Source organism: Cyprinodon tularosa, unplaced genomic scaffold, assembly GCF_016077235.1.
Source record: "Cyprinodon tularosa strain WSP-4 unplaced genomic scaffold, ASM1607723v1 ctg66, whole genome shotgun sequence".
NCBI classification, from domain to species: Eukaryota; Metazoa; Chordata; class Actinopteri; order Cyprinodontiformes; family Cyprinodontidae; genus Cyprinodon; species Cyprinodon tularosa.
The window spans coordinates 4,504,718-4,525,934 of record NW_024039407.1 but is presented as its reverse complement, the minus strand read 5'-3'; the positions used below and the strand labels follow the sequence as shown (position 1 = coordinate 4,525,934).

The following is a 21,217-nucleotide window of genomic DNA, read 5'->3' as shown; positions in this document are numbered from 1 at the left end:
GCCATGTAGCAGTATCTTCCTCAGTGAGGAACAGGGGGACTCCATTTGTAAGGGTGATCAAAAACAGTAACTTTCCCTATAAAGGGTTAATCTGTAATTTTTTCAATTAATCATTAATAGTCGGATAGAAGTTTTATTACCGTACAAAGTTAAACCAAATGAATTTCAAACTTTTCCACTTTAGGAGTTCTGGATAGAGCCCAGTGACAGGCAATAACATTGTATCTTAAATGCAAAATGTTTATATACTTTTTTACTATTTGGATATAATTAGAGCTCACAGTGGGTCACTCTGTCAGTTAAATCCATGTTTTACAGTCTCTTTACTCCACTTAATGACTAATCCATTACTAAATTAGTTGACCATTATTCAATTCGTGATTAATCATTATTATTCCAATTAATCCGCTTAATTGTTTCAGCTCTAATATATATATGTATATATATATATATATATATATATATATATATATATATATATATATATATATATATGTGTGTGTGTATAAATAAAAAATATATATCACCAATTCCACAAGATTCCAGAAGTGAAAATCTTGGCTATATTATAAATAACCGAATAAAATATTTCAAGCAGGTAATTAAAACAACAAAAGGTTTCTCAGAATAAAAGAATATAAAAATAAGATAAATAATAATAAAAAAATAAATGCATATTTTAGGCAAAAATGTCCAAGCTCCTGTGTTTTGGTTGGGGCTCCTTTTACATCAATTTCTGTGTTCACCTACATTTTATAATGTGGTATGTAATTTTATCACATAAAAATTCATTTTTTGGCTTTTTTAAAGACAGTTTTAACACAAACCTATTGAATAAAGCTTACGTGATGTATACTCAGTTATATAATAAAGATTATTTATTTGCAATACATAATAATTAGGCTTATTTATTTAAAGTCCATACTAATTAGTGTATTTAAGTGTATTGTTTGAATTGCATAAAGGTAACCTGATTATTTTGCAATGCAATCAAAACAATTCATTTTAAATAAGTAAATTCATTAGTATTAACTTGGGGAAGTATACTCCAATAATTCTAAATACATAGTCTGAAAAATTATGTATTTGAAATGAAAAAGCTATATTAAGCTAATAAATCTGCATCATGTAAGGTTTATTCTACAGGTTTTTGAGTTATCTTAAAAAAAATAAGTAAATGGGAATTTGTCATGCAAAATAAAATACATAAATCCTAAAATTTGGATGCTATATTTTTATGAGTGGATGCAAAGTGGTCAGCATGCAATAAGCCAATTAATTCTTCTGAGGCACAAGCAAACTAAGCAATTAGGGGGCCACCACCAAGTGCAATGAATCTTTTTGTGATTTTGTTTTTGAGGACGTGTAAGGATTTTTTAAGTACATAAACACAAAATAATAAATAAAATGAAAATATATATATATATATATATATATATACATTGACACACAGATGTGGAACAGTTTAAATTTTACCAAAACAAATTATCTTTGGAGAACATTCTGACAGTACCGGCTTCAGAAAAGGAAACCCTTCCAGACATTCACCTTATTTACTCACTTCCTTCTCTGACATTAAGATCTGAGATTTACCCAAATGTTTTGGTACTGTAGCTCCGAGGGCGGCGTGCATTCTTCTTGTGACTGTTGCTGTGACATTTGCAGAGCAGAGCTTTGCTAAACTCAGTTTAGTAAAGAGCCACGTGAAATCTTAAATGACGGATCAATGATGGAGGGGGCAGGCAGAGATTAATGATCAACACAGCTGTCCCATTAGATCATCTATAGTGAATTTGAAAACAGAAAATAGTTTTAAATAGTGAGTGGAGTATTGGGGTAGAACACTGTAGCACCAAAAAATATATGTAGAGAAAAGCAGTTTATGGTTTAAAATAGAGCTTTTGGTTATAATTCCACATTTAAACAGTCTTAAGAATTAATTATTTAAATTTAAACCTTCAAATATCTAGAGTACGTGTCTTCAGGTGACTTATTTTGCATTTCATTTAATAATATTTTTTGTTATTAACTCGGCAGTCTGTCGGAGGGCAACACAGAGACATACAAAGAATAACAAACATGGACACACACTCACACCTAAAGACAATATAGTGATGCCAGTTAACATAACAGTCATGCGTTTGGACTGTGGGAGGAAGCCAGAGTACCTGATGAGAACTCAGAAAGACCACGGGCCGGGAATCAAACCCAAAACCTTATTATTGCAAGGCAATTCTGCAAACTGCGACACTCTGCCTTTTTGTACAATATGTTCTTGTATTACAATTTTTTTTTTGCACATTTCTATTGCAGTGCAAATTAAGAAGTACAAACCAGATGAAACCTTTACTGTAAAAGGATGTATATCAGATGTACAGAGCATACAGTAGATGTGTGAATGATCTTCTCATCAGACCGTTTGTTGCAGCAATTGACATTTTTAGAGGACCCAAAAATCTAATTTTGCTAAGGTTCCCATAGAGGTTTAGGCAGACCTAATCAAGAACAATAGCACCATGATTACTGAACCAGTTTCTGGAGCATTTGGCATTTTGGGCAGGTTCCAACTCATGCTCGAAAATAAAATCAGCATCTTTAGAAAGCCTGTCAGAAGAAGGACACAATAGGTGCTTCAATAGGTCCTGTTAGAACGCTGCACTGACATTAAACCTCAGACAACACAGTACACCAACGCCGAGCAGATGAAAACCACCTCAAATCATCTCTGGACTTTAAACAACACAGAGTCTGTTTCCCCGCTCTTCCTTCAGACTCTAAGATCTGCATTTTAAAGCCCTGTTTAGGATTTCTCTGTAGGAAGTGGTGCGCTGACTGCAGCCTCAGTCCACTTCCTGTGGAGCACCACCAAGTTCTTGAATGGACTCTGATTGATATTCCTCTCAAGGTTGAATTTCTATGTCCATATTTCCTTTGCAACTTTTTCCTCTTCCTATAAACATGCTTCGCTGCTGTATTCTGTGACCAAAAATGTCTTCTGGACATATGTAAAATCATATACTTGATGTATGTCCAGAAGACATAATATGGTTGTTACAGTAAATAAAAAAAATGCTTGTTTCATAAAAAAAAACGTATCTTTTAATTTTCTTGTATTATCTGAGAAATAAATTAATCAGAAATAAAGGCTTGAATATTTCTTAGTATGAAATGAGTGACTAAAATATGGAACTTAATATTTCAACTTTCTGAGATGTACCTTTTTAGAGCATCTAAAAATACAATCTTCCCAAAACACATTTTTTTGGCCTGTCACAAGATAGTTTCAAAAAACAGCTGGTCGTTTAGAGAAAGCTGTGCCCAAGACCGTTGTTGGAAAGTTAAGAGGAAGGAAAAATGTTGCCATAAAACTTTAAAACAGCAGTAAGGATGGTAGTTGTCACCTTGAGAGAATGGTAAAGCAAATTTGAGGGTTTAGAGAAAATGAAGAAAGGTTTTGGACTGAACACAGAGTTAGTGCTTTTGAAACCACCATAGACCCAAGTATACGATATTAATGACATTGATACTAGGTGTGGTGGATCCTTCTACCCCCACCACAAAGTGTTTCATAGTAATTATTTAATTTCAGATTTAGTTTATTTAGCATTTAGAAGTATATTTTCTAATGGGTGCACACTTTAGTTAATGTCTGAATGGTTTAATTCACACTTACCGTATTTTCTTTGAGGCTCTTAAAATGCAGATCAGCTGTAGGTGGAAGCCAGGAACAATCCACTTTCCCAAAGAACTGAGGGGGGAATTTAGTTTAAGTTGACTTTAGTTATTTTGTCACCTTAATATTCACTTATTATTTGTGCTAAGCTAAAGAGTTATTTGTTTAGTATGTGTTAGTTTTGTATGGATTTTTAAATGTATTGATTTTCTGTAAATTGTGCCTCCCCCATGTGGCAAGTTTAGGTTATTCCTCCCCTGTTTAAAGCAGCCTGTTTTTTTTTTTCATTAGGTCAGTTTTTGGTTTGAGTTTATGTTCAGTTTAGTTGGGTCCAAATCCATGTTATACTTAAGCTATTTTTTTTATTGCCTTTGAACCTTTGTTAATTATTTTGTAAATTATTATATGAAAGTTTTTTTTTCTTTTCAATTTTTTTTAACACCTTTTGTCCTTATTCAAGTTCGGTCCCTCACACTAGGTATTGTCACGTACCTTTAAAATCGTCTTGACCACATTGGATGAGTATTATTTAATGATCCTGAATTTGGTTTTTAAAAATTTTAAACTTTTTGATTTTAATTTGGAAATCAAAATCAAATGATCTAGTATAAGAACTGAGACAAGCTAAATTTGTTTCTCAAACCTAAGCAGTGATTTGGAAAGTGATTTGATTTCTGAAGGTCAAATTCAACATTGCTTCAGCATATACTCTTCATTCATGGACATATTTTTCAACAGCCATCAGAAACAGAATTTAATGAACTCCTAACCATAATTATTAAAATGGTCAGAAATAAAGACCTAGATATTTTACTGAGTTCAAGAAATCTTAGAAACTGATATTCTTATTGGAGATAAAATATATACAGTTAGGGCCAGAAATATTTGGACAGTAACAAAATTTTCGCGAGTTGGGCTCTGCATGCCACCACATTGGATTTGAAATGAAACCTTTACAACAGAATTCAAGTGCAGATTGTAACGTTTAATTTAAAGGGTTGAACAAAAATATCTGATAGAAAATGTAGGAATTGTACACATTTCTTTACAAACACTCCACATTTTAGGAGCTCAAAAGTAATTGGACAAATGAACATAACCCAAACAAAATATTTTTTTTTCAATATTTTGTTGCGAATCCTTTGGAGGCAATCACTGCCTTAAGTCTGGAACCCATGGACATCACCAAACGCTGGGTTTCCTCCTTCTTAATGCTTTGCCAGGCCTTTACAGCCGCAGTCTTCAGGTCTTGCTTGTTTGTGGGTCTTTCCGTCTGAAGTCTGGATTTGAGCAAGTGAAATGCATGCTCAATTGGGTTAAGATCTGGTGATTGACTTGGCCATTGCAGAATGTTCCACTTTTTTGCACTCATGAACTCCTGGGTAGCTTTGGCTGTATGCTTGGGGTCATTGTCCATCTGTACTGTGAAGCGCCGTCCGATCAACTTTGCAGCATTTGGTTGAATCTGGGCTGAAAGTATATCCCGGTACACTTCAGAATTCATCCGGCTACTCTTGTCTGCTGTTATGTCATCAATAAACACAAGTGACCCAGTGCCATTGAAAGCCATGCATGCCCATGCCATCACGTTGCCTCCACCATGTTTTACAGAGGATGTGGTGTGCCTTGGATCATGTGCCGTTCCCTTTCTTCTCCAAACTTTTTTCTTCCCATCATTCTGGTACAGGTTGATCTTTGTCTCATCTGTCCATAGAATACTTTTCCAGAACTGGGCTGGCTTCTTGAGGTGTTTTTCGGCAAATTTAACTCTGGCCTGTCTATTTTTGGAATTGATGAATGGTTTGCATCTAGATGTGAACCCTTTTTATTTACTTTCATGGAGTCTTCTCTTTACTGTTGACTTAGAGACGGATACACCTACTTCCCTGAGGGTGTTCTGGACTTCGGTTGATGTTGTGAACGGGTTCTTCTTCACCAAAGAGAGTATGCGGCGATCATCCACCGCCGTTGTCTTCCGTGGACGCCCAGGTATAAGTTGCCCCCAGGGACATAAATCAGAATTAACTTGCATATACACATTAAATTACACTCTTCCATATAATATACTGAAAACCTCACACAAACACTAGTAAAAAGCTCTCACATAAACTAGTGAAAACATTGACCTCTTATATAATCTACTCAAAAGCTCTCATACAAAGTAGTGAGAACTGTTCATATAAACTGGTGAAAAGCTTTACCTTTCATACACACTACTAGAAAGCTTTCATATACACTATTAAAAAGCTCTCATATACACTACTACAACGCTCTCATATACACTATTAGAACGCTCTCATATACACTATTAGAACGCTCTCATAAACACTATTAGAACGCTCTCATATACACTATTAGAACGCTCTCATAAACACTATTAGAACGCTCTCATAAACACTATTAGAACGCTCTCATATACACTATTAGAACGCTCTCATATACACTATTAGAACGCTCTCATAAACACTATTAGAACGCTCTCATATACACTATTAGAATGCTCTCATAAACACTATTAGAACGCTCTCATATACACTATTAGAACGCTCTCATAAACACTATTAGAACGCTCTCATATACACTATTAGAATGCTCTCATAAACACTATTAGAACGCTCTCATATACACTATTAGAAAGCTCTCATATACACTACTAGAACGCTCTCATAAACACTATTAGAACGCTCTCATATACACTATTAGAACGCTCTCATACACGCTACTAGAAAGCTCTCATACACAGTACTGAAAAGCTATTAGCGGATTTCAGTTGAAACGGAAGGTGTTTCAGTTGAAACGGAAGGCGTTTCAGTGAAACAGGAAGGACCGTCATTACACCGGAAGTTGTTTTAAACGGAGGGCATTCTGGCTAGCTCCGTACATTTTGTGCTATCTCCGGCCGAAATTGTATCAAATAAAATTATTGATTCATGCTCAGCTATCCGCTAAACAACTCACAGAAGCATGGGCATTACTCGACTTTATTTTTTATGTTTTTGCTTCAACAGAGATCCTTTTCCGGTGTTGTGCGAAATTCTGTTCCCATGTGAAAATCTGTTCCACCTGTGTCGGGAGCGCGCCGCGCGTTGCAGCCACATAAGCGGATCTGATCATTTCCCAGGCCTTTCGGATAATTTCTTGGTTAAATAAAAAGTCGTAAAATTATACAAGGTTGAGACATTTAGTTTAATCAGCCGCTGTTGTTGTAAAATAAAAAAAATAAATGCGGTTTTCTTATGCTGTTTTGTGTTGTTATTTTAAACGCCAAGAGAATCAGTCTCTTTCCAAGTTTTTTCACTTCAGCCTGACAGAAATAAAAGTCAAGTCACCAAATACCAAATTTGTATTTATAATTTTTTATTACTGATATAAGATGATGGGAAGTGCCTGATAGCAGTTCCATAATATAGAAACAAATTAATTTAGCTGCAAATCTTAAACTGTGTTTATTCCTCTCTTCATCAACAACAAACCATCTGGATTCGGTGATATTTGAGCAATGTTTGCCTAAAGTAAAGGAGGGGGACCATATATTTTAGCTTTCTAATAGTGTGTATGAGAGCGTTCTAGTAGTGTATATGAGAGCTTTCTAATAGTGTATATGAGAGCGTTCTAATAGTGTTTATGAGAGCGTTCTAATAGTGTTTATGAGAGCGTTCTAGTAGTGTATATGAGAGCTTTCTAATAGTGTATATGAGAGCGTTCTAATAGTGTTTATGAGAGCTTTCTAATAGTGTATATGAGAGCTTTCTAATAGTGTTTATGAGAGCGTTCTAATAGTGTTTATGAGAGTGTTCTAATAGTGTTTATGAGAGCGTTCTAATAGTGTATATGAGAGCTTTTTAATAGTGTATATGAAAGCTTTCTAGTAGTGTGTATGAAAGGTAAAGCTTTTCACCAGTTTATATGAACAGTTCTCACTACTTTGTATGAGAGCTTTTGAGTAGATTATATAAGAGGACAATGTTTTCACTAGTTTATGTGAGAGCTTTTTACTAGTGTTTGTGTGAGGTTTTCAGTATATTATATGGAAGAGTGTAATTTAATATGTGTATATGCAAGTTAATTCTGATTTATGTCCCTGGGGGCACCTCATACCCAGGCCTTTTTGAGTTCCCAAGCTCACCAGTGAATTCCTTTTTTCTCAGAATGTACCCGACTGTTGATTTTGCTACTCCAAGCATGTCTGCTATCTCTCTGATGGATTTGTTCTTTTTTTTCAGCCTCAGGATGTTCTGCTTCACCTCAATTGAGAGTTCCTTTGACCGCATGTTGTCTGGTCACAGCAACAGCTTCCAAATGCAAAACCACACACCTGGAATCAACCCCAGACCTTTTAACTACTTAATTGATTACAGGTTAACGAGGGAGACGCCTTCTGAGTTAATTGCAGCCCTTAGAGTCCATTGTCCAATTACTTTTGGTCCCTTGAAAAAGAGGAGGCTATGCATTACAGAGCTATGATTCCTAAACCCTGTCTCCGATTTGGATGTGGAAACTCTCATATTGCAGCTGGGAGTGTGCACTTTCAGCCCATATTATATTTATAATTGTATTTCTGAACTTGTTTTTGTAAACAGCTAAAATAACAAGACTTGTGTCACTGTCCAAATATTTCTGGCCCTAACTGTATGTTCTGATTAGTGTAGACTGAAACAAATGAAATCCATTCATTTATTTTAACACAATCAAACAGACAATGTTTGCAGCTTTAGAAACATAGCTAACAAGCCTGGGAACCTTAACAGCAAACATAAAAGTGGTGATTGGGAGTCTTTGCTTTCTGGCTGTTAGCCATCATCTTTGCTTTGAACAAAGCAGTTATATATTTAAATAACTTTAAAACGTCGTGGTCAGAGAGAAATATCTTGTTGAAGAAACAAGGAACATGCAAAAAACAGAAAATATTCTCTTTCACAGAAGCAGATTTTCATGAGTTTCCTCAGTGAAACCAGAGGCATGGTAACGTGAACACGGCCAGATCCACAATAACTCATGACTACAACACATGAATCAGCCACAAACGAGGAACTTGAATCCTTTTCTAAGTGTAGTATTTGGGGCCAGGAGTCACAGAGATGTCCTGGTAGGGGGCGCTTTGGTGCAGCTGGACGATTTGTTGCTTTTTCAGCGCCAGGAGGCAGAAGAAAGTGCTTGCAGCCTGCCATCGATTGCTTCCCTCACAGAGCGACTTAATGCTGAACCTAGGGTCTCCAAAGGTCTCCCTCTGCTGTGGAAACAGGCAGACACGTGGACATAAAGGGGAATTAAAGAAATTCCCCATGGTAATCCTAATCCTTTCATCTTTAAATCCATCAGAGGAAAGCAAGAAGGCTAGAGTTGTTTTCCACACAAAAAAGGTTAAAGAAAACATTTTCCCCTATGCACAGAGCTATCACTGAAGCCTGAACATTTTGGGGCTTTTTACCTTTAGATCTTTTAGAAGTCTCTGTGTTTTCCTGGTTATTTCCCTCTCCTCCTTGTCCTTGCCGCTCAACAGAGACTGCAGGTTGGAAAAGCAGCGTGTTTTAATCAGGGATGCTGGGCGCATTGTCAAGGCAGCAGGGGAAAATTAACACCTGCCATCTGTTTGGAGCCGACAAACTAACGCTATTCTCAGACAATTTGTTATTTAAAGCCAGACACGAGGTCAGCGAAAGGAGAAAACGTCAGTTTCCTCACAAGCACCTGAGTGTGTAGAGAAGTTGACTGAGTGGATTGCTCTGCATCAGAGGGATGGACGAACATGGAGTCCTCTGATGGCAACTCTGGATGTGAGAACTCCATTGTTTCACCCTGATGGACACACAGCAGATTACAAAGAAATAAAAACCAAATCCAAAAATTTTTTAGCCGACACCTCCTGCTCCAGCTTACTTCTGGGACCTCCTGGCTCCCATTCATCAGGTCAGGGGCCGTAAGCTCAGTGTTGATGGTTTTTTCAGCGCCCACAGATGAATCTACAACACTGCCTGTGGTGATGGAGCTGAGGTCCCTCTGAGCTAAAGAGAAACCGATCAGAACAGTTAGAATAAAACAAGTGGTGCAGATGATGACAAACCTAGAAAATATGCATTAGATAACTTAAAATAACATTTAATGTTGTAAATGTTTGAAAAAACTATAAAAGTCCAACTTTTAATATCAGTGCATTGACTTAGAGGACAAAAACTGCCTCATGTTGAAATAAATCTTCTATAGCAAAATCAGGACGAAACATTTGCTGGTGCGTCTACAATCCTCTAAAAGACAGGAAAAGGGAAAAGGAAAATTTTGTTTGTCTTAAGTTAAGTGGAATTTCTAATAAATTCTAATCAGCAATCCATGCCTTTGGACAAATACAATGCCATTTTTTTTTAGGCAGTGGTCACTGGATGAGGAGCTGCACAAAGTGAGCAGGATGGGTAAATATAGTTAAAATCCTGAGAGCTAACACTTAACAGAACTGAATATTGGAGCCACTACATCTCCACAGCAATGATATTAGCAGACCGACTGTTTCTTTGTGAGGAGAAAGCCTTTTCCTTGCACGTTCACTGCCTTACATAACAAATTTTTATTTTTTTATTACTTTCTCAAAAGTTTTAATAATACCTAAATTCTTAGGGCACATTTTAACGAAATGGAACGAATGAGAACTACAAACATATTTCTCAAGTTTCATTAATACATGCTGTCCCTTTCAAATAAATAAATAACTTGTTTAGTCAGTTCTTACCTTTTTGTTCCTCTTGTCGTATTTGTTCAACCTCCTCCGTAAAGCTGTAATGTTTCAACTGAAAGACACTTTTGGCAAACAGCTGCGAAAGCAACATCCATTTATACACTTAAACACAGAACTAGCATGGAGATTGATGGTAAAGAAAGCTGTACTGATATAAAAAAAGAGGCAAGTTTTTTACCTCGTTTATCTGAGGACTTGCCACATTGGAACATGGCGTTGAGAAGAGTTTGTTGGTGCCTCCGTCCTCCATCCAATGCATGAGCCGCACAGTCGATGGAGCCATGTCAAACGAAGCAATCATATCAGAATAATCTGAGAGCTGCTCCTTGATATAGTGGTCGCTCAGCTCCTTAGCCTGGTCCACCACCAACCTACGTTTCCTCTTCCCCAGCTTTCTTTCTGAGTTTGCTAAAATAAAGATAAATCTTTTTATTGATTTCTCTATGGTCACTAGCAAAAGGATGAACCTATGTGAACGGCTTTTTGCTTACGTGTGATGGGCACAGGTTCTAAAAGGAAAATACTTTCATTATTGGTAACTAGTGTGGTCCCATTTATTCTAGGAGTTTTTGTAACCTCTGGATCTCTGCTGTCAACATCTGGAAAACAGATCCAGCATCAGGAAAACATCACACACGTGACATTTTAGGAGGGGGAAACTTTATACAGTACATAAATGCACTACATGATAAAACATCATCACCCATTTCGTGATTATCAGCACTTCCTGTCAAGATCTCTTGGTTTTCTAATTGCGGCCCTTCCAGGATGAAGTTTGTGAACTCAGGCAGGTCACTGGAGTTGGCCAGGAAGTCTAAAGGGTGATTAATAAACAACTATTAACATGACTTTAAGAAAGAAAAAAGTTCAGTAGTAGCAGCGATTAATTCAGGACAGACTACCAAGTAGATCGTATCCATTCTCCTCATCTCCAAATCCATCTCTCTGTGGCTCGAAGTTGTCTAAGCTTGTGTCCAGCAGTGTATTTGCTTGGCTCTGGGAGGTATCTAGCAAAAAGACACTAAAATAAGAAACAGCTTTGTCCAAGAAAACGTGATGTCCAAAGCGATAGATGATCTATAATAATATAATATAAAATGAAATACTAATATAAACATCCAACGATGAAACACGAGGCCTGGACAAAATCTCTCTTACTGATGTCGTGGAGGTTCAAATACTGATGCCCCAAATCATCTTTCATAGTAATTTCCTCTGATCGGCTCTGGTTCAGTGACAAGTGGTCCATAACGTCAATGTCACTGTCGTTCCAGCATCAGGACAGAAAAGCAATAAACCTTTACTGGTCTGACTTTTTAACATCATCAACAAACATTTATGACAAAAGTGTGGTTCTAAATATTAGAACTTTTTGTTCTTAATCAATCACTTTTTGTTGTTGTTTTTTGCATGAGGATAAGAAAAAATGTTTGGTAAAGAAGTAGAGAAGAAATTGCTGGTGAGGATGTGCAGAAACTGACCATGGGAGTGGGAGCTCAGCATCAAAGGCAGAAAAGTCTTCAACCAGAGTGATCGCTCTCAGTGTTGACTCGAGTCCTTCCACAGGCATATCAGTTTGACCTGATGCAGTGACATAAAACAAACAAGAACAGATAGATTATTTCAACTTTGGCCGAATTAGAGCAGATAAAAAACCCAAATAAATAATAATCAGTTTTAAACTCAACAATTATGAATCGATCATGCAAAATAGAATTTTTTTTTTTTATCTTACAAATTATTTAAACCTTCAGCACGTGATGAGATTGCACTGATTTGGTCCTTTGGTTTTATGCATGCTATGGAGTACAGTTTCTTGATTCCCCATGTAAGTTCTGCCTTAAATCTGCCCTTGTGATAAACATTTGAATAATTAGATATTTATAAAATAGCTTTGGAAATCTGTTAAGAGCATCAAGAACTTTGTGTTTTTAAGATTTGTATATTTCCCAACTTCAGAGGGTTCAAAATGCTGCTGCACGTCTTTTAACAGGTACACGAAAATTCGACCACATTTCCCGTTTTAGCTTCCTTACACTGGCTGCCATTACATTTTAGGATTGATTTTAAAATTATTTTATTTGTTTTTAAAACTCTTAATGGCCCTTCCCCTCCTTATTTGTCTGAGGTGTTTCATTATACATTCTTACACACCGTCCCGTTCCCTCAGGTCAGCTGATCAGTTGCTTCTGAGGGTCCCAAAGACAAAATGCAAGCTCAGAGGGGACCGTGCTTTTTCTGTGGCAGCTCCTAGGCTATTGAAGGATCTGCCTTTGAGCATAAGACAGCCCTCTTCTCTTGCTATTTTTAAGTCCCTTCTTAAGACTCATCTTTTTTCCTTGGCTTTTGTCACAATTTGAGAGGTTTCACTTTGTTTTATTCTGTTTGTATACTAATATGTATTTTATACTCCATCTTTTCTATTTTTATAATTGCATTGTACTTTATGATTGTGTACAGCTCTTTGGTCCTGTCCGGTGTATAAAGTGCTTCATAAATAAAGTTGGTATGGTATGGTATCAAGAAACATAAAGAAAAAAAAATTAAATATAAAGGTAAATACCCTACAACTGGCAAAAAGGATCTCTGATCTGTACTAAACTGACTCAAAACTTTTAGAAAACATGACTGTTTATTGCAGTTGTGGATTACAGAATCTCACTTATGAGGTATTTGCTCAGGTACTCGTGAATACTAAAGCTGGAGATGTCCAGAAATATTATCTCAGAGCATAACGGTGTATTGCTTATCAGATGTAAACAGAGTCAAACACAGCATTATTAATTTACACTGAGCTGTTACTGTTGTTCTAACAATTGTTAATAATCAGTCCAGCTGTTTTTCCTCATGGAAAGTTCATTTTACTACAATTACTAATATTCTGTTTTCAAAACACTTTTTTTTTAATTTTTGCTTCCTGTACAACAATGCATTTATTATTTATATATTTTGAAAATGAAATATTTGCAGGTGTGGAGCAAATACCTAAAAAAAACAGCTTTCAAACTATACATAATAACAGCTGTCTCTCTTGCAAACTATTTTTGTAGCAAATTATGCAAATATTGCAGTTTTCTTTTTATTTTTGTCAAAATCTTCAGACACTATTAACGCCTTCAAATTCATCTTTAGCTGTAAAAACCCTGTGAATACAATACTGGGCTACTTCCGACTGTACAGTATAGGAACTCTGATATATTTTTAACCCTTTAAATCAGAGGATCCAAAATGTTTCAGTTTTTGACCCATAAAATTGTACCACAGTGTACTCAGGACCCAAACTCCTTGAGTATACAAACACATCTACAAATTCAATTAACCATGTGTGAAATAATATTACAAACTGCATCAACAACCAAAGTAGTTGGTGTTTTCCATTTTAAGTAATACTTATATATCTTTAAGCATTCTTAACATAAATGTTTATTATCTAGTTTAATTTCCTTAGTGTATCCCAAGACCCTCTACTAGTTGTAGAAAGACGCCAAGTGGGGTCACAACCCTAACAACAGTGTAACTTGTTACATATTGACCTTAGTAGTCCTTTTAATGTAACTACAAATAAAAACTGATTCGGCACATTATATAAGCATAATGTTACCTGGTCTAAACGTAATTTTTATATTGGCCAGGGCATTGTTGCAGTCTGCGAAGAGGTACTTTGTTTTCCTGGAGTAGATTCTGACCACACCAAAGAGCAGATGTCCAAAAGTCCTCAAATTAATTGCCATCTGAAAAAAAAAAACCAATCCCAATGTTAAACACATCGTCTAACTGTTTAAATCATTACATGGAAAATTGATACTGAGCTCAATTTCAGGGGCCGCGTCCTCCGAAGGCCAGATTTGTAGGCCGATTACATCATAGCGCGGCGCCAAGGTCTGGTCGGATTCCAAGACTCCTTATTATGCCGCCGACAAATGCATTCTTCTTTTTGCCCGTTTTGAAGGACAGTGTATCCTATCTATTCTTGGTTATCCCAAGATTCATCATGAGACCAAAGAGGTCGGCTGCTCCGTGCTCAGAGGAAAAAGGTAAATGGCACCGAACATTAATTAATTGATTAATATAAGACAAGTATGTGAATAGTTCTGTCTGAAATTAATGAAAATAGTTTTTAAATTGTTAACCATATCTACTGAGTGTGGCGGGTAATGCTTAATTTATCTAAAGATTTGTATCTGTAATTTATGGACAGATTCTAATATATCTGCAGTGTGGGGACTATAAATCTGATATGATTTTTTAATTGCTATTTTCTACAGTTTACTTAACTATGTTTTTTTGTTGAATATAAGAGATTTTACAAATATATTTTTATACATACATTGTTTAGATTTACTTATGTCTTTCTACCATTGTTATTTCATTAACTTTGCTTTTATTTGTACTCTGTGTTACCACTCTGTATTCTCATGAGTGTAGTCTTTCTTTACTTTAAAATAAAAAAAGAAAACATTAATAAAAAAAGAAACAGTAGTGCGAAGTTCGGTGTTCATTATTTTGTTTTGTGTGTCAACTCTCCTGGTTGCTAAGCGACAGGGCGCGCGCGGCTAAAAGCCGCAAAAGTTTGCACTGACAGCCAAACGGACCTCGAAGGATCCAGTCCAGATAAAATCGAAAACAACCTGAATGTATACATATATCTACTGTAAATAAATACCTTAGGGGAAAGGATATCTCTGATGGTTGTTTCCAAGTTGCATTCAAACACCTGCGTCTTAGTCAGCTTCTTCTCCCAGTGAGCAGCTAGCCAGATTTTGGCTAAAGGTCCCCGACTGGATGTAAATAGTTGCGTAAAGAACATCATTTTGAAACGATGGGTTTTACCTGAAAGTGAAAAATAACCAGACGTCCTGATATCTTTATTTATAAAGTCAACAAACAAGGCTGTGACGTATCCAGCGTATGCTAAATCCAGGTTAGCTAGCGTTAGCAGTACCTGTTTGACAGCAGAAGGTTAAGTTTGACCAAAACATAACTTTAGCTAAAAGTAAAATTGATTAAAAAAAGATTACATGTAAAGGTGCTAAGTGGAAGTTAGCATAATAACAGAATTTACTGGAAATTATTAATAAGGCTTACCTGAACTTTCAATAACACCCTGCTGTGACCATTTGACTGTGAAACCAACACAAATCCTCACGCGACACATGCAGTTGCTAGGCAACCACTTCCCGTTTGGGAAAAGCTAGCTAGGGCTAACTCAAAAGCGTTCAAAAATACACTAGATAGAAAACAAAGATGTAAAATCTAGATTTTTTTTTTCATGTGATAGTAACTTCCTAAATGAGAAAATAGCGTTCAAGTTTTTTTTTTTTTTTTTTTTTTTTTTTATTAAACAAGATAATAATCAATCGTAACAAATATGGCGGCTTCTGAGTTGCCAATGCTGAATCATGGCTACTGTTTTTACCTTCCCTTTTTCCTTTTTTGTCACAAAGAAGGTAATAAAATTACTACTCATAATTAGTTTTGCAGCGATGCAAATTTTTGGCCCGGATACCAATACCCAATACCTAGCTGTGCAGTATTGGCCGATACCGATACCATCTGTTTGAAATTGATGTATGTGTGTATATATATATGTGAGGGATTTACCCCCTCCCTAAGAGGTGCTGTTTTTCATGTTCTTTGTATACTCTGGGTTATTTGGGTGAATGTATTGTTTTGGGAGGTGGTTTGATTTGTTTTAATCATCGTTCTCATCTCTTTGAGGTCACCTGGTCCTGTGTTGCCGTGGAAGCGCGCCCATGAGCAACGCTGACGAGGACCTGGTGTTTCCAATCAGCCTCATTGGGAAAATCCATTTTTGGAGAGGGAGAAATGCATTTCTATTTTGACTGGATTCCAGATTGTTTGTTTCTAGTTTTGTTTTGGTTGTGTTTAAGTTAATGGTAAATTTATAGACACTTTTTGGGTATAGTTTAGAGTATGTTTGTTTGTTTCTAGCTGAAAATGACTCCGCCCCTCTAATTAGTTTGGATGGGAGCCCAGCCTTTAAAAAACCAGGTGGTTGGGATGATAAGGGAGTCTCCCTCTGGCTTTGACAAACATGTGGTGCTGTAAAACTGAAATGTAATGTATGAAACTGAAAAGAAAAGATAAAAGCTACCGAGTGCTCGACAACTGCAGACTCCAGCCTCCTTCCTCCGTGGCCGCAAACTAACAATATATATGAAGAACTGCATACTACTTGGATCTAAAATAATTGCCATCATGGCTTTGTCAAGCTGCTGCCCACCTTTGTGAAGCAGGAAAAAGACTATTACAAAGTAAATCCAGCAGAATTTTTTAGTGCCTACCTGGAAAATAGTATTGGTGCCCGATTTTTTGGTACTCGCTGATACCGATAGCACCATTTTAGTGCTGGATCGGGGCCCTGCCCGTTACTGGTATCAGTATTGGTGCAACAATACTCATAATATTACCAATAGTTGATACCAAAAAATCCTGAGTGAAATAACGGAAAAAATTTTTTAAATAAACAACTGTACAATGTAGAACAAATAAAAAGGCTAAAATGTGCTTGGCTGTCTACACCAGGCATAACCGAAGGTTTTGGCAGTAAAACAAATGTTTATTTGGCTTTCCATCCATCCATCCATCCATCCATCCATCCATCCATCCATCCATCCATCCATCCATCCATCCATCCATCCATCCATCCATCCATCCATCCATCCATCCATCCATCCATCCATCCATCCATCCATCCATCCATCCATCCATCCATCCATCCATCCATCCATCCATCCATCCATCCATCCATCCATCCATCCATCCATCCATCCATCCATCCATCTTCTTCCACTTATCCAGGGTCAGGTCGTGGGGGTTGCAGCTTCAATAGGGAGGCCCAGACATCCCTCTCCCTAGCCAGTTGGGCCAGCTCCTCTGGGGGAATCCCAAGGCGCTGCCAGGCCAGCCGAGAAACATAGTCCTTCCAGCGTGTCCTAGGTCTCCCCCTGGGCCTCCTCCCGGTGGGACGTGCCTGGAACACCTCACCAGGGAGATGTCCAGGAGGCATCCTAACCAGATGCCCGAGCCACCTCAACTGGCTCCTCTTGATTATTTGGCTTTCATGTTTTCTTTTTTTAAATAGGCATTTTCTCTGCGATCAAAAAAAGTTTATCTTCAAAACAAAGTCAAACTTTACAGTATAACAGAAGTCACATTTCATACCCTCTAGTATACAGAGTGCTCTATGAAATAAAATTAAGCAAGCTTCAGTGCGTAAAGATGCCTGCCCGTTTTTCATAATAACCTCTGTAAATCACATTGGACAACTGCTTACTCATTCTCGATGTCTGCTTGGAATTAAACAAAACCTATATGCTTTTGTTTATCCTTTTAAGTTTTAAGAAGTGAAAACTTTTTCTTGCTGTTTTAAGATCTTTGAAACATCCTGGCAGTTCATATAAAAGTCAGGATGTGTGATCAACTTGTGCCTGTGCTGCTGCAGTGTTCCATCTCAATGGATGAACATCTTTCTTAGACGGTAGCCATTGTTAAAACATAAAGACATTGATCTCAAGCTCTTGCCCCTCTGACTGAAATCATTATATCAATCTGTTTGTTAATTAGATTAGTAATTAGCCGGAGCCTTTTACAGCTTCACCTGTTTTAACAATAACATGACTTAAATTGCTGATCTTTTTTTTTCTGGAGTAAAAATACTGTTAAAACTGGCTTTGTACAATTAAGCTTTACAAACTACAAATAGTCTTTCATTACAGTCTTATTTGTGGAAAAAACATGTTTATGGTAAAAACAAGTTATTAGGTGGATGCATTTTGTTTGCCCTCAAAGCAGAAATGACACCTTTGCTTTGTTTTGAAATAAACACTACCCAGCAATAATTTGTTCCACTTTAATTCTCTTTATATTTACACACTTTGTGATGAATCTTTATGTATTTTTGCTGATGCATCCCTAATCCTCTGCTCATGTAACAGCATGTGACAAGGCTGTCTTCAGTCATAGAAAACCTTTTTTCTCTCTAATATTCTAAAGCTATATGAGCATGAAATATAGTTCTGTTTCACATTGCTGAGTGAATCCATTTGTTCAACAAATCCCAGCAAAGCTTTTAATTACAGGGGCCAAATTACAGCATATTTGAAACACCTGTGTGAGTTCTTCTGTTATTGACTGCTGTCATTATTAAACAAGTTCAGTTTGTATTCACTAGAGGGCGCCCTAGCTATGAAAAAAAACCCTAATCACATCATAGTGTTTTGGTACCGTAGTTTAATTGCTTTATCCTTTAATATTTTATAAATTTATTCTGCAATGAAAGACAAGGCATGTTTATTTATGCTGTACATTTCAGTGGCAAGACATTTCAAAGAGCTGTATATTAGAATAAATAAATAAATATTAGTGGCATAAAGGCAAAACAAATAGTTGAAGAGAATTAAAAAAAGATAGAACGTTAAATTGATAAGATCAAAATAATGGATTGATAATGAAGGAATGCTCTCATATGCTTTAGAAATATGTTTAAACTAGGAAAAGGTCAACAGACCAGGACTCAAACCTGTGACAGATTGAGGACAGAATCCTCTGAACATGGGTCTTGCGTTTAACCCCTTCAGCACCGCCGCACCCAAGCTGGATTGAAACCCTAATTGATTATGTTTAGATAGCACAGTCAAAAGCCAATCTAAATAAATATATAGTGCTTAATCTAAATTGAAAGAAAATGAGGGTTATAGTGCTTTCACAACTTTCTGGAAGTTTATTCCAGGCCAGTGTATCATAAAAACTAAAAGCTGCCTCTCCATGTTTGCTTCCAGTTCTGGGTTCACAGAGTAGATTTGAACCAGAACACCTGACAGATGTGGACAGTAGATACACTGACAGCAAGTCTGTGATGTACTTTGGGGCTAAGCCTTCCTTTCAGTGACTTAAAGATTAGCAGAAGTCTGTTCTCTGAGATACGGGCAGTCAATATAACGATTTTAAAACTGGGATGATGTGCTCCATTTTTTAACCTTTGGTGAGGACCCTGGCAGCATCTTTCTGGATCAGCAGCAGCTGTCTGATTCACTCTTTAGGTTTGAATACATGGATTCTAGTAAAGAAAAGCACAGGAATTATTTTTTTAAGGTCATGATAAGACATTAGTCCTTTAATCCCGGAGATGATCTTTAGGTGATAGAAAGCCGACTTTTTAGAGCCTCTTTTCAGGTCTGAGTCCATCGCTACACCCAGATTTCCAGCCTCATTGCAGGATCCTAGCTCTATTAGTGAAGCTCTATGCTAACTCCCTTGGTTCAAAAATGATTACTATAGTTTTGTTTGATTATTCTCTGTGTTCTATGTCATTAAAAGCTGAATATGTTTTTCTTTGTCTTTTTTTTTTAGCACTAAGACATTTGTTCCATTTGATATGATAGTTTTTTTCCCCATCCAATGTATTGGAGGGCTTTTCAGAATAATATATACACGAAATAACATTGTTGACAAAAGTTTAGATAGCTTAATATAGCTATAGACACAAATCAGGGTTTTAGGTTTATTGCTTTAAAAGAAAACAAGTGCTTAACACGAAGAGACGTATGCAGTAGTCATTCCAATTCAGAAAATCTATGTGTATTTTGCATTTTTATTTTACAACCGGTTAATGCCAGAGGAGGTCTGAATGTGTCACTGAGTATTAGAGAGGCTCCAATAATCCGGGGAAACACAGAACATTCAAACTAAGGAATCATATAGTAAAAATGTATTTATTCTGACAATTTGCTTTTCTTCTGCTAGATGTAATAGTTAGAACACGGTGCATTTCTCAAAAGAAATGCACTCAGCTTCGGTTACAAAAAACATAGATTTGTCTCCTATCTTATATCAACATTTTCCAGGAAAAGTTACCTAATAAGTTTTGTATCAAAGTGTGGAAATGTCAGGGTGACCATTAGTACAAAAGTGTTTTATTGGGGAAGCTCAAAACACCGTGTCATAAATGTTAGTATTTTAGGCTGCAGTCCGTTCTAAGTATGTCACTTGATGGCTTTTTAACTGTTTCATAATATCTGCTTTCATTCTGATTCTTACAAAGCTCGATCATGAAAAACGTCTTGGAGGAAGAAAATATATTTTCTTTCTTTATTCTTTTTTTTTTTTCTTGACAAATACATACTTGATATTTACTGTTTTCCTTCAAGGAAGCAATCCTTAGCTAAGAATTAAAGATGCCAAAATGAATTTTTGCTGTTAAGTGGATGCCTGGGGTAGGGCAGCTGCACGCGGTCTGGACGCCACGGTTTGGATTCCCTTCCAGAATGAGCTTCAGGGGAACTAAGGGGGAGTTAGTTTATGTAAGACAATAAGACTCTGAAGAGGAAGATCATTTGAGGATGAAAGTAGTTAAATGTTTCATCAATTCTGATTGAAGTAAGCCTCTGACTCAGTCTCTGTGAGGAGCTAACTTTAATAAAGATGGGTCCATCTGAATACTTCAAATCCAATTTGGAGGAATTCCCTGTTCATCCCTATAGAAATTTGTTATGGTAATAATTTAATTGCTGCAAGCAGGAAAGGGATATTTAGTTATTATGTTAAGGTAACAGGCTTCAAAACTTTCCAGTACCCCGAGCCATATCTCTCTTCAAATTTTGTTTTAATCATGCATATATCCCTCGTTTTATAAAATAGTAAATACCAACCTGTTTTATTTTGCAATAAAAAAAAAAGCTTTTTATCTAAGTCTCTCTTCTATGCCTGCTTCTTTGTGTCGTCTGCTGGGATGAGAATTAGCATTTTTACTTTATTTCGGCTCAGCTCAAATCCTGCAGAAGAAGATCCCTTCAGGAGAT

At 36.5% G+C, this 21,217-nt stretch overlaps 1 protein-coding gene across 1 annotated transcript; it reads right to left on the bottom strand.

Moving 5' to 3' along the window:
• Window positions 1–8,347: 8,347 nt before the first annotated feature.
• On the bottom strand, window positions 8,348–15,533 carry rad21l1 (RAD21 cohesin complex component like 1). The gene is made up of 14 exons (XM_038309197.1): window positions 15,483–15,533; window positions 15,061–15,227; window positions 13,999–14,128; window positions 11,879–11,978; window positions 11,556–11,659; window positions 11,300–11,404; window positions 11,101–11,211; window positions 10,889–10,996; window positions 10,576–10,805; window positions 10,392–10,473; window positions 9,551–9,675; window positions 9,362–9,469; window positions 9,102–9,176; window positions 8,348–8,903 (listed from the first exon to the last, which is right to left on the bottom strand). Exons 2-14 carry the CDS (start codon window positions 15,205–15,207, stop codon window positions 8,718–8,720), a joined length of 1,611 nt encoding a protein of 536 aa, XP_038165125.1. The 5' UTR covers window positions 15,208–15,227; window positions 15,483–15,533; the 3' UTR covers window positions 8,348–8,717.
• Between the last annotated feature and the right edge of the window lie 5,684 nt (window positions 15,534–21,217).